General features: G+C 39.4%; 1 protein-coding gene across 7 annotated transcripts in view; it reads left to right on the top strand.

Annotated features, from left to right (window-relative positions):
* Positions 1 to 13,442, top strand: part of MAEA (macrophage erythroblast attacher) — a 218,616-nt gene that overhangs the window by 129,997 nt on the left and 75,177 nt on the right. For 6 of the 7 annotated variants that reach the window (XM_029592692.1, XM_029592682.1, XM_029592680.1 and 3 more), the window contains 2 exons: positions 10,357 to 10,464; positions 12,114 to 12,190. In XM_029592692.1, the coding sequence (XP_029448552.1) occupies positions 10,357 to 10,464; positions 12,114 to 12,190 (185 nt within the window). The remainder of the gene's footprint in view (positions 1 to 10,356; positions 10,465 to 12,113; positions 12,191 to 13,442) is intronic. The other variant, XM_029592684.1, reaches the window with a different exon arrangement.

Raw genomic sequence — 13,442 nt, 5'->3', positions numbered from 1 at the left:
TCAAGCAGGCCAAATCAGAACAAGAGATCCATCTGAGGGAATATGGCAAGGTGGGAGGCGAGGAATAACACAGGCGGGCAAGAGGAGAGACTGAAGGACTGAAGACTGTGACCACAGGACAAAGACTAAAATCAGAGAAGAGGATCAAGGACTGCCGAGATGAAGACCAGGAGCACAGGAATGAAGACTAGGAATACGCCGAGGCAACTTGTTCTACCTAAAGTAATTGACCTATTGCCAAGGCACGGACTGTAGGAGAAAAGGCCCTTTTATGGGCCACAGGCCATGACATCCTCCCTTTATTTTTTTTTTTTAATGATTTATTTATAATCTTGTATCACAATACAGTTATTCAAAAACCAAGTCAATGAAGAAACAATTCCAATACAGGAAAAACAACAATCTACATATCAATATCATATGTCCACATTAATAATAGAGGCAACTAATGGAGGATAAATAGGAAACAGAATAAAAGGAAAAATATAAGCATGCAAATAAGGGTCCAAGTGGTATCACCTATCACAATACTCAACCTATTCTTTATTCTCTAATAAAGTTGACAAGCGTGAGGGGTCCACAAAAAAAAAAAGAAATTTTATTCTATACCACTTCACACTTGCAGGGAAACCACAGGAAGAAGGAAGCCCCAATTCCTAAAACACTGGATTTAAGATTTCTGTTAATTGTGAACCGAATTGAGGTTACTAAACAAATGTCGGTATATAGAAACTGAAATAAAAATAAATAAATAATATCCTGGGTTTCCCTTGATTTATCCAGATAAATCTGGATTTTCTGTCCACAAAAAAGAATGTTTTCAGATTTAAAGTATTGATGAAACACTGATTCCTTTTCTGATTTAAGTACAAAGAAAATAATTAAAGTCCTTCTAGTTTCAATCAGAACTTGAGTCTTAAAGAAATTGTGTAAGACCATGACTGTCTGGAAGAGGAGACCTAACAGGAGAAACCTCTACAACATTAATAGCTTGATTATTTATTTTTTTCTGGAATATAACAATTGGAAATCAAAAAAGCCTTTTCAGTTGAAAATTGTTTTTACAGCATATCTTTTTTTTTTTAATTTAAACTTTATTGAATTTTCAAAAATCATGACACAACACTGTCATTTACAAAATATGAATGTCTACAATTACAACACTCCCTAAGGAGAAAAAAAAGAAAAATAAGAACTAAACTGAAACATTTATATTCCTGTAAACACTCAATGTACAATGGAATTGGGGGAATCAACCTCTCATTGAGCAAAAACAAAGCAAATTTAATTCCATATAAGTACTGGTACTAATAACCCCATACCACTTCTAATTGCGGTTACCTTTAATCAAGAGCCACTTCCCCCAACAAATTCTTGGCTTCTAGGAACTTTTTCAGATCTGAGGGTTCATAACAGACATAGTTTACATTATTTAATTTTATCATACATTTGCTGGGATACTGGATTACCATCTGAGCCCCCACCTTATCTGCAAGTTGTTTTAAAGCCAAAAATTCCTTTCTTCTACTTTGTGTTAATTTTGTTACATCTGGAAAGATTTATTTATTTATTTATAATTTTTATATACCGAATTTCTTGCATAAAATGCAAATCAAACCGGTTTACAATGAAACAGAATAAGCAGGAAATATGATTCCTTAGTCTAATACATTGAACATCTATAACGAAAAAACAATTGTTAACAAAGGAAAAAGCTAAACAACATTAATAAAGGTTAATTAATAAAGAAAACATAAATAAAATTATTTTACAGGAATCACAAAGGTTAGCACGAAGGGGAGCACAAAGGGGAAAGCCCCTTTGTCGCGCCCCTTTGGTGCGCGACGCCCGGTGGACCGGTGTCGTTTACCGGCTCTCACGCTGAACGTGGTGATGTCATAGGGGGCTGATCCCATTCTCCCATACTTGTTGGTTATAATATTTCACAGATCTTTTTCTCAGAAACAATTTAAGCACCATATCTCTATTTGATGGAAAAATAAATCTAACAAGAACTATTCCTCTCTTATAAACAGTTTCTTCATTTGATGACTCCAATAGGTTCTGTAACATTCAATATTCCATGTTGTTGATCTTGCTGTTCCACTTGTTCTTTGTCTTTCCCTCCTCTTTCAGGTAAAAAATATATTTTTGCAATCGGTGGGAGAGATTTTCGGTATTTTTAGTACTGTATCAAGATATTGTTTAAATTGTTCTTGAACAGAGATTCCTACCACCTGTGGGAAATTAATTACCCTCAGGTTCAGGTATCTCAGATCATTTTCAATTTTCTCCATTTTAATATGGTTTTTTAATTCTCCTTGTATTAACCCAGTCTGTATTTTCTCTATTTTTGAAATCCTCTGATCTAAGTCCTTTATTTGCGTCTTCTGTAGATCATTCTGTTGCTCTATATTTAACATTCTTTTGTTAATATCTGTAACCACATTTGTAAGAGTGGTAATAGACTTTTCCAAAGCCATTATAGCGGTCCAGATGCTATCAAGAGTAATTTTAGGTGGTCTTTCTAATTTGAGGTAAAGTAGGCTCTGACCCTAAGATTCCGGCACTAACCACTCTTTTGTGTGTGCTGTTGCCTTCTCCTTCATCTAGTTTACAAGGTTCTACACCTCCTCCACCTTGTGTAGCCTTATCCCCTGCTAAAGAAACATTGGAATCAGAAGATTCCAACGCAGATAACCCGGCAAAGGGGGGGGGGGGGGGGGTGAAGGCGTAACCGGCGCTCTCGGACTCAAAGATATTAATGAGGCAGGTGATCCCTCCTTATGCTCAATAGAAGGGATCACAGTACCTCCTTCAATGAGAGTTATATCTGGGGCAAGATTAAAATACTTTTCAATTTTGAGCTGAGAAGAGGTTACTGGGGAGGATGTAATTGTTACCTCCCTCAGTTTCCCCTTCCGCTTTGTGTGTGGCATTTCAGAATACCACGAAGAAAACAATGTCCAGGAAATATAGAAAAGCATTTATCTCTGACCAGTAACTAGAAACGCTGATTCCACCAGGAGGCTTCAGAGGGATACAAGAAAATTAAAATATTTCAGTCACTTACTTATAGGTGGAGGGTAGAGATTAATCTTCAATAAAGAAATTGTAAGAAGTCCAGGCAAAGCCGCGCGCCCCCTTGGCGTGCGCGCAGCTTAGGCTGCGCTCCGGCTTCGGCTGCGTGCCGCAGGGGGGGTTGATTTTATCGCCCTTCTTGCCGGCTCCGCCCTGTGACGTCAACCTGGAAGCTCTCTCTCAGTCCGGGCAGGCTCTCTGCCCCGGTTCACCGTCGGGCAGGCTGTCTACCCCGGTCCACCAGATAGATTTCGGTGTGTCCTTCCCTCCTTTTAAATAGCTTCAACCCAGAGAACAGAGTTTTTAGAAAATTTACAAGTCTTAGGTTCTTAGACCTAGACTTATTTTCCATCAGCTCAACTTTGTAGTGTAGACTTGTCCTTTTATTGTAGCCATTTCAAATGCCCGTAGCTCAGAAATAGCAGAGTCTTGTAATGTAATGATACTATTTCCAACTTATTGATCTATCTCAGTCATTTTTGAGGATGTATCTACTGAAAACTTTGTAAGTTGTAATGTAGGTTGAGACAGTGAAAGCTCCATTTGTGAAATCTGTCTCCAGATATCTCTCAATGAAATTTCTTTAGGCTCCGAAATATCTTCATAGGGGACTACTGAAAAAGAAGTTTGAGTCACAGAAACCGGTTGAAGAATTGCAACTTTTGCTACTTTAAAGATTCCTTCAGGAACAGGAGCAAGATTTTGAACTAACTGTGTTGAACGAAGAACACTGAATGGAGGCCCAACATGGGGCAGATTTCTTTGGAAATCAAATTGGTAAAGTCCCCAGTACTTTCCTTGGGGACTCCATACCAGCCTTGGAGCCCACCTCACCCAGTTCTGAATGTGAACATTGAGGCACTATAGGAGGTGGACCATTCTCCGGACACAATAGAGCATCCGAGGAGTCCTGAGAGGCATTAAAATTAGGATTAAAACAAATCAAAGGGGATTTCATCAGACCACTCACCAGAGTTTGTTGTCAAGGGAAAAAATCTTCCCCTTTCTTTTTCTGCCCATAGCGTTCTAGGGAGGAAACGGAAAGAAAGGGTGCAGCACCGCTGGTGCTCAGGCTTATAGGGGAAGTTGGTGCCACTCTGATTACTTTGGCGCTGCTGTCCAGTCCCACCGGTCACAAGCAAGCCACGGACCTCCTGCGCAGCTGGGAATCCCCTCTTGATGCCGCTGGCGCTCAGGGCTTATAGAGGAATTTGGCACCACTCTGATGGCGCTGCTCTTCTGTCCCTCCGCTCTTTCTCGCCAGTCACAGGCAAGCCACGGACCTCCTTTGCATCTGGGAATCCCCTGCTGCGGGCCTTTTAATTGGAGAGAGACGCGTGCATGCCTAGAGCAGCATCTGGAAATTGGTGGCGTCCTGCTGCAGGAGCATCAGCATGGTTGGAGCAGGGCTGGAGGTAAGAGCAACTTTCGTGGGGCCGACCTGCGAACCGCCGAACACAGCACTACATATGTTGAGTACCGCTATAGAAGTGATGATTAATAGTAGTAAACCAAGGAAACTAGCTCATAAAACTATACAAATTCAGATTTTATTTAAAAATGTCACCTACTTTGTCTTGAAAATGACATTTTTAAATGTATGTAAAGTTGAGGGAAAAGTTTCACTGATAGACTTAAATAGATCTAAATTAAAATAACACTAAGCATTTAAATAGCTATGCCCTGTCATATTCAAATTTATAACAGAGCTTTGATCTGCTAAACATTGTTAATGCATACAGGTAGGAAAGGTGAAAATAAAACAAGGAGTTTAGTCTATAGCATGTTCCTATTTTGATTTTTATGAGTGACAAAATATAAAACGAAGTCCATAGATCCCTATCAAATTCAGGTGATAAACTGAAAATAGCATACTTAAATGCAGAATTAAAGTTCTAAGGATTAATGTGAAAAGTTAATGTAAACAAATCTTATTTTAAGAGTAGTTTCTGTATTCTCCTAAACCATTTGGAAAACTGTATTCAGTGAGGGAGCATCACAACAAACAAATGTGTGGCATATAATAAACTGGACAATAATAGTATAACCAACAAACAATTATTTATTTTGCATTTGCACACAGACTTGTGCAAGGTATTTTAGTACAGAATTAACAGTGATGTACAAGCGACAGAGCCCCGCAGTGAGGGAGCCCCAGGATACTGATCAGGCACAAAATTATCCATTAATGTGTCTCTGTATAGGAAAACCTGGATGAGACTGCAAGAGGCTGGATTTCCATCAGTTGGCCTTACCTCTGGGGTCTGGTGCAGCGGGCAGTCAGCTCCCAGGTTCTGAGAGTGGCATCTGTTACCTTGTGCTGGGGCTTTTTTAAAAATTGCATGCTGTGAGACGCAGTCGCCAGCACACTGCCAAAGCCATGCACCAAAAGGGCACCCCTTAGGATGAATTTGCAGATAACACTTATTGTTAGTGTCCTGCTGATTTTTCTTTTTTGTCAGTTACAAGATTTTGTTAGAGTTCCCTAGAGATGGGGAAGAAGAGGAAAGGTGTTGTGCAGTCTCTTCCACCTGGGTCGGCTCTTTCACCCTGAATTTCTCAACCAACAGTTGAGGCTTATATAACTGTTTTGAATCAAGGTGATCAAATACATTCAGGACTAATGGGACTTGGAGTGTCTACTGTCCAAAATGAGACTTTGATATGATTAAGTCCTGAAGCCTGTTCTCCACCTCAATTAGGAGAAGATAATATTGCAGGGTCTTCAGTACAATTCTCATTTCCTGGTGATAGAATTATCCCTGCAGAGAAAATGTTAACTGGCAGGCTGATACAGTAAAGTGAGCGGGAAAACAGGTGCTCAGTGTTGAGCGCCTGCTTTCCTAATGCGCCCAGCCAACTCTCCTAGGCCTGATATACCATATTTAAATGAGGGGTTGTGCTAAAAAAAAAAAAAAAAAAAAGGCGCTAGGGATAATAGTGCACACCTAGTGCTTCCTTAACAGCGGAAGCCCAGGAGAAGGTGGCTGTCTATGGGTTTGGAAAACGGACGCTCAATTTTACGAGCTTCCTTTTTCCAAAGCTGTGCATAGCCATGGGTTGGGAAAATGAACGTTCATAAAATTGTGTCCATTTCCCTAACCTGACATGCTGGCACATTTTTTTAAATTTAAAAACATTTTTTAACTTTTTTTTTATTTTTTGGTTCCTCTGACATCCTGGGCAAATGACTAAATAGCCTCATCAGCATGTATTTGCATGTGATGAGCGCTATTAGTTTCGACGCATTTTGGACACTCGAAAACCCTTATTGTGTAAGGGGTTGTGGATGCATCCAAAATGTGCGTCCAGCCTGGGTTAAACGGTGTGCTCAGCTGAGCACACTACTGTATCGGCCTGTCTGTTTCTTAAAACATCTACTCCAGAGGAAACTTCTAACACTTCGTTGTTTCCACTGTTAGACTAACTTCGATTACCCTAGAGACATGGATGGCAATAGTGGGTCTTGAAAGCTTACTTACTGATAAAAATTGATAAAGTATTGCTTGGGTGAATCAGACCAGGTAATGAAACGAAGGTTCAAAGTTGTAATTTTGTTTTGCTTAAAGATTTAGAGCTCCTACATGATAGAATGAAGATTTTTTTATATGAGGGAATTTGATTTATAAATTTTCCTAGATCTCCATTGCCACTTTTGGAAATGCTTACATTTTTATTTGGAGGTTTTATAGGTTCCAGCTGAATTCTTCCACTGCCCCCCCAGCAATATCATGTTTACTATCTTCCTACTCAAGGAGAGGGCAGTAGTTAATTCAGATGACTTAGGTTTGTCTTATCTCCTTCAGGATTCCAATATAGAATCTAGAGCTACTTTGCCTAGTGGTTTTTGTATTGTATCCAAACAAGGAATGGACTCTGAAAATGTTTTTTCAAAGTAAAGTTAAAATTGTTTTGAGTCATAGGATAGCTGTATTCCCAGATTTAGCCAGAGTAACACAATCTAAAAGGAAATCTTTTTTTGCTACTTAAAGAAACATTTATTGCTTTGAGGTTTAATTACATGTTGAGGTTTCCTTGAAAATGCCTGGTGAAGACTGAGAGTAGTAGATATATAATAGTTGTGCTCATAAGTTTACATACCCCTGGCAGAATTTGTAAGATGTGTAGCATTTTCAGAAAACATGAGTGATCAAACAAAACACATCTGTTATTTTTACTGTGTTTCAAATTAAGCTATTTTATGTTTCACAGGATAGCACAATCATTAACAAACTATAGCAATAAAGGAATTAATAAAATGGTTCTATTCAAACATCTACATAGTGTTGAATGTTTGGGCTGATAATATACACTCAAGTTGACACACACAGGTTGAGATGGCAATGAAGGGTAGGTATCCATACCTGTCCCTTGTTTGACTGTAATTAGTGTCTGTGTATAAATAGTTTCTTAGCTCTTGAGAAACCCTTGTGCATTTTATCTAGGGCTGCACTGACTTTGATTACTGAAGCATGGAGAAAGCAAAAGAACAAAAGTAGTTCAAATTTATAAATCAGAAAAAGGATATAAAAAGATATTCAGGAGTGGTGGTGATGTCACCAGCCAAGATGGATTCCTAGTTTATAAGCTCTTGTCCCTCTCAGACTAATCCACCACATATTGCTAACATCCATCTTTTTTTCTGCATATCATTTGCCTCAAGAGAGCTGCCACTAAGGATGGCGGCTAAACGAAAAACAAGCAATTAAAAACAATTTTTATTTAGCAAATACGCAGGAGAAATTGCCGATGACGCTGGCAACCAGGTCCTGAAAGGCTACGTGGAGGAAGAAGGGGAATCCTTACGGACAACTTTATCACGCAGTTAAAGTGTGGGTGACATGCCATCCAGAGAAGAGTTCAGAGTGGTTTATGGATCTCCACTGTAAAATGAAATATTTAAGACTAATCGGAGAAAATTATTTTTCACTCAACGCACAATAAAGCTCTGGAATTTGTTGCCAGAGGATGTGGTTAGTGCAGTTAGTGTAGCTGGGTTCAAAAAAGGTTTGGATAAGTTCTTGGAGAAGTCCATTAACTGCTATTAATCAAGTTTACTTAGGGAATTAACCGTCTTGATTTCTTTTTTGAGGAAAGTCGGTATATAAAAACATGTAAATAAATAAATAGGGAATAGCCACTGCTATTAATTGCATCAGTAGCATGGGATCTTCTTAGTGTTTGGGTAATTGTTAGGTTCTTGTGGCCTGGTTTGGCCTCTGTTGGAAACAGGATGTTGGGCTTGATGGACCCTTGGTCTGACCCAGCATGGCAATTTATGTTCTTATAAAAAGTAGCTGTTGGATACTATCAACGATTATAGAGAAGACGTCGCCGCGCTGGGGAACAGCGTGGATGTCATGGATATGTGATTAGAGACCCAAGAGAGTTTGCTAAGGAGGATGATAAGCAACAAAAGGAAATGCAGGCTGAACAAATATAACTGGCAGACAAGTTGGAGGACTTGGAAAACAGGTCCCAATGCTGCAATCTCCATTTCCGGGGTACCTGAGACCCCTGCCTATGAGAACTATAAGTCTGTGATTGTATCGTTTTGCAAATTTATATTACAGTCCTGTGAAAATGACGCTGAGAGTGCTGATCAGGGGGACATGGCTATTAAATTGGAGCGGGCACATAGAGCCCTGGGGCCTAGGATTGACAATAAGCTACTTGACATCATTACCTGTTCCCATGCACCTAAAGTAAAAGACCAGATTTATGCTCTTACCAGGAAAAAGACAGAGTGGCTTTGGGAGGGCCATAAAATTACCATTTTTGCTGATTTGGCCCCAGTTACTTTAAGTAGACACCAAGAGTTGCATTAGGTGATGGGTGTTGAGAGCTGATAACATTTGCTATCATTGGGCATTCCCTTTTGGATTACCTTTTGTGCTCAAGGGAGTCTCCCATAAAACGATCAAAAAGGTAGCTGAAATCTTCAAGGAGGCTGGCTTTTCGGTGAATCTGGCGCTGCCTAAACCAACAAACAATACGAATAGAAAAGAAAAGGTCCCAAGATGGCAGCGGATTGGCAAAGGTGGAAGGAGGCTGAGACAGTCTGGCAAATAACATTTTTCTTCATTGGAGCCATCATGAATCATCATGTACTGTACTGTATGTTTTCAATAGTGAACGGATTCACTAACGAGGTGTATAACTGGCCACTTTACGATTTAACTATAACTTTTAGTTATATTAGGATTTAAGCTTCAGTAGATCTGTTTAATTTTACACTCTATGATGCGCAGAAGGGATGCAATAGGTAGATATGCATTTTTTGTCAATAAAGGGGGTAATAGAGGGGTGGAGTTTTTGATATGAATGTAAATGGTGATGGGCATCTTTATGAGATTGGATAAGGTGGCAGTGGGTACACCTATGTCAATCACTCAACTTCTTTTCCCTTAATGTCAAGGAGTTAAATACTCCCAGAAAGACAGCTTTTATATCAGGAATTGTCTAAGATTAACATTTCTCTAGTTATGTTACAAAAAACTCACATGAAGATAATTGAGCATTTCATAGTATCCAAAGTATTCCCATATAGATAATTTACTTCCAGTTCTAAAGAAGAGAAATACATGGGTGTTTGCAATTTTTTTTCTGAACATTTCATTCATAAGCTTATCTTTCAATTAGCAGATCCCAAGGGTCATTTCTTACATCTGAAAATCAATGTGGGGGGGGGGGGGGGGGGGGGGGGGGGGGGGGGGGGGGGAGTTAATCTTTATGCACCAAATTGTGATCATGATTCAGTATTTAAATCTTTAGATCATATATTTTTAACATGTGGATGGATTTTTTATACTGGGAGGTGACTTTAATTTAGATTACCATCATTAGATAATTCTCCTTCCATCCGAGGTCTGAAGGGGGCGAGTTGCACTCTTACTTTATTCATTGAAAAATGGAGTTTGGTAGATAATTTGGCACAGTTATCCTTCCTTCAGAAATTTTACCTTCTACTCTACACCACGTGGTTCATATTCTCATATAAATTATTTTTTTTTTATAGATAAAGGGATAATGAACACTATTGCAGGGGTGGGAGTTCATAATATAACATGGTCAGATCATGCACTCATATGGCTAGATGTAAGTTTTGTAATTGACACAGGACAAAGATTTTGGCATCTGAATGATAGTTTACTGGGGGATGACTTTTGTTTTGCTGTGCTTAAACAAAAGAAGGAAAAGGAGAAATTTAGGAAGGCCGTTCTTGAGAAAATTGCCACATTGTCTCATTTGCATAAAATTACTTTATCCCCACAGATTCTTAAAGTTAAACCTGCCCAAGATGAGCCCAATTCTCTGGACTCTGATACCATAGCTTTCCATTTGGACATAACTAAGCGAGCTTTTTATGAGGGAGATAATAAGGTGGGTAGATATTTAGCTCGGAGGTTGAAATCCATTGCAACTCAAAGCCTTATTGCTAAGATTAAAACTTCTGAGAGTAAAATTGTTTCCACTTCTTATGAAATTAGGCAGTGCTTTTCACAATGTTATGCTCAACTATATAGTAAGGAATCAGTATCTATGCCAGTATTAACAGAAGAACTGAATTTAGAAAGTTCTATTAGTACGATTGAGATTCTTCAAGTTATAAAATTGTTAAAAGTGGGCAAAATCCCAGGCTTAGACGAATTTACTGCAAGCTATTATAAGTGATTTTCTCACATTTTAGTGGCTCCTTTGGCGGAATTACTTAATATGGTGTGGGAGTCATTTTCAGTGCACTCTAACTTGGCAGGTATTAGTTAAAGCCAAACCTGGGCCTGACCCCAACCTTATGTGGCTCGTATAGGCCCATTTCTCTCATAAACTTAGATTTAAAATTTTGGCAAGGGCTGAGAGATTGATCAGAGTCATTTCTTTGGTTCACTCTCACCAAGTTGGTTTCATTCCTAACAATGACTGTGGACAATGTCCGCAAAATAGCTGACTTTATTTGGTGGGTCAAAAAGGAGAAAATTCCATCTTAACTGTAGATGGGGGGGAAAAATGAATTTTGGGCCTTTTTTTGGGCTTGGTCAGGAGGTCTTATGAAGAGCCACGGGCATTATTGAAGGTAAAGAAGTTGGGAAGAGTTTTGAAGTTGGCAGGGGAATTAGACAGGGATGTCCTCTCTCTCTCTCTGCTTTTGTTTGTTTTTGAAACCCTTTACCATTAGAATAAGAGCAACCCCACGTATGGGTATTTGGCGTGGAAATATTCATCTCAAATTCTTTATTTGCTGATGACATTTTGTTTACACTGACCAATCCTTGCATATCTTTGGAGGATATCGTACAGGAAATGCACGTTTATTTCAGTTTCAGGTTTCAAAGTAAATCTGGACAAATCAAATTTTAAATATCTCAGTTGATACAGCTGGGGCTGAATCTATTAAGCATCACTTCTCATTTAAATGGGCTATGCATAAAATTGAGTATCTAGGGGTACAGATTAGTAATTGTGTGGAGGAGTTATTGCATTGACTTATATTCCCCTGGTTAAAAATATTGTGAAGAATTTGGAAAAATGTGAGGGATATGGTTTCTCTTGGGTTGGGGAGGATTGCAGTTATCAAGATGAAATTGGTTTTTATCTCTTCTGCAATATTGAGATCATGGCAAAAGAAGTTTTTTGTTTATTTCATTTGGAGACGAAGCCCCCCAGGATTTCTCGCTCTGATGTTTTTGTCTAAACTCAGAGGAGGCTTGGGTGTTCCCAGTCTTTTGTGATACTATGTGACTTCCCAGTAGAGAACTATAATAGAGTGGCATAGGAAAACTAATGTGAAATAGTGGGTAGCTTTGGTGGAGGTTATGCCCATTCAGGCTTTAATTTGGTAGCCTAAGGAGATTTGGAGGAACATTTGTTATATACCATTCACCTTAAGCAACACCTTGAAAGTCTGGTCGCAGTGGAGAGATAAATTGATAGGCAGGCAAAGCTACTTTTAGCTTCTCTTATTTTGTAGGGCAGCTGTTGTACAGTGCTATTGTGGCCTTATGTAAGCTGCTGTCTTGCCTTTAATCTTGCAGAGCTGTCTGGAATTTAGCCTGAGAATTCAGGAGTTCATTGAACTCATTCGACAAAACAAGAGACTGGATGCTGTGAGGTATGAATTTAAGATTTCTCAGCAATTATTTTCAAGTTAAATTAAAAAAAAAAATTTTGGGAATTTTTTTTTATATAATTCTTTATCTGTATCATATCTGTATATATGTGAATGCGTCTGTATAAACTGACATGTATCCTTGTTCCTTGTGACAAAATAACACAAAATAAAGGCTTCAGATATGAAAGTGCTGAATACTTGGTTACCTGAAATGCTCTTATGCCAAGCTCACCTCATAAAAAAACATATGCAGCGATCAAATGGGAAGCTTGCTACCTTCTGTAACTCTTCAGTTCTTTGAATAGTAAATGTTAAAAGTATTTTCAGGACTTGGTACTCTAGGTAGACACTTCAGTCTTGACCCCCCCCCCCCCCCCCCCCCCCCCCCGACTTACCTACTGGTGGCAGATCCAGCACAGCATTCCTCTTTGCTGCTGACAGCATCTCCAGGGCAGCACGGTTTTCTTTGACAGCATTGACTCTGGCATAGCATCCCTCTTTTTGTCCTCTGCCCAAAATCTCCCCTCTCTAATCAACATCTTCCTTCCCTACAGCATTCTCCTTTCTCTATTCCATGTCTAGCATACCAGCATCACCCCAGTCTTTGCCCTCTGCAGTGCCAGAATACGCTTTCCACTTTATTTGCCAGCACTCGTTCTCTCAACCCTGGCAACTGCTCAGCACCACCTTGCTTTTTCTACCTGCCACTCACTCAGCATATGCCACACAAACTTGCTATGTTTTACCCATCCAGCATCCTTTTTCTCTGCCCTCAACTGCGCAGTACCCTCTCTCTTGTCCCTCCACACGTATCCAACATTATCTTCTACCTCTCTCTCCCCTCCTATTGCAGAAGCTCCAGACCTACTGAATTCTTCAGCTGTTGGTGGGAGATTCCTCCAGTGTCCCTACCCCATACCTCTTCCTATTCTTTAGCTGCTGGTGGGATTGTGCCGCCCCCAAAAGTTTGGAGTGCTAGGGGAATGCCTGGTTCACCTAATGGAAGCACCGGCCCCTCCTGTGTAAGGTTCACTTTTTTTGTCTTAGTCTCTGTAGGCCACCTGCTTCTCTCGAGTTATGCAGCCTTCTGGGTCTTCAGGAAAGATTGGTTTCAGAGTGGAATTACTTAATATGATGTGGGAATCTTCATTTTCAGTTTTTATTTTATGTTCTTTGTGATTTTCTGTCTTATAAATAAAATAAAGAGGATAAAACCAGTGAAAAGGTAATTCTTTTTCTAGTGATGTCTCAT

Source organism: Rhinatrema bivittatum, chromosome 1, assembly GCF_901001135.1.
Source record: "Rhinatrema bivittatum chromosome 1, aRhiBiv1.1, whole genome shotgun sequence".
Classification (NCBI taxonomy): Eukaryota; Metazoa; Chordata; class Amphibia; order Gymnophiona; family Rhinatrematidae; genus Rhinatrema; species Rhinatrema bivittatum.
The sequence above is the reverse complement of the archived record's forward strand: the minus strand, read 5'-3'. Positions and strand labels throughout refer to the sequence as shown.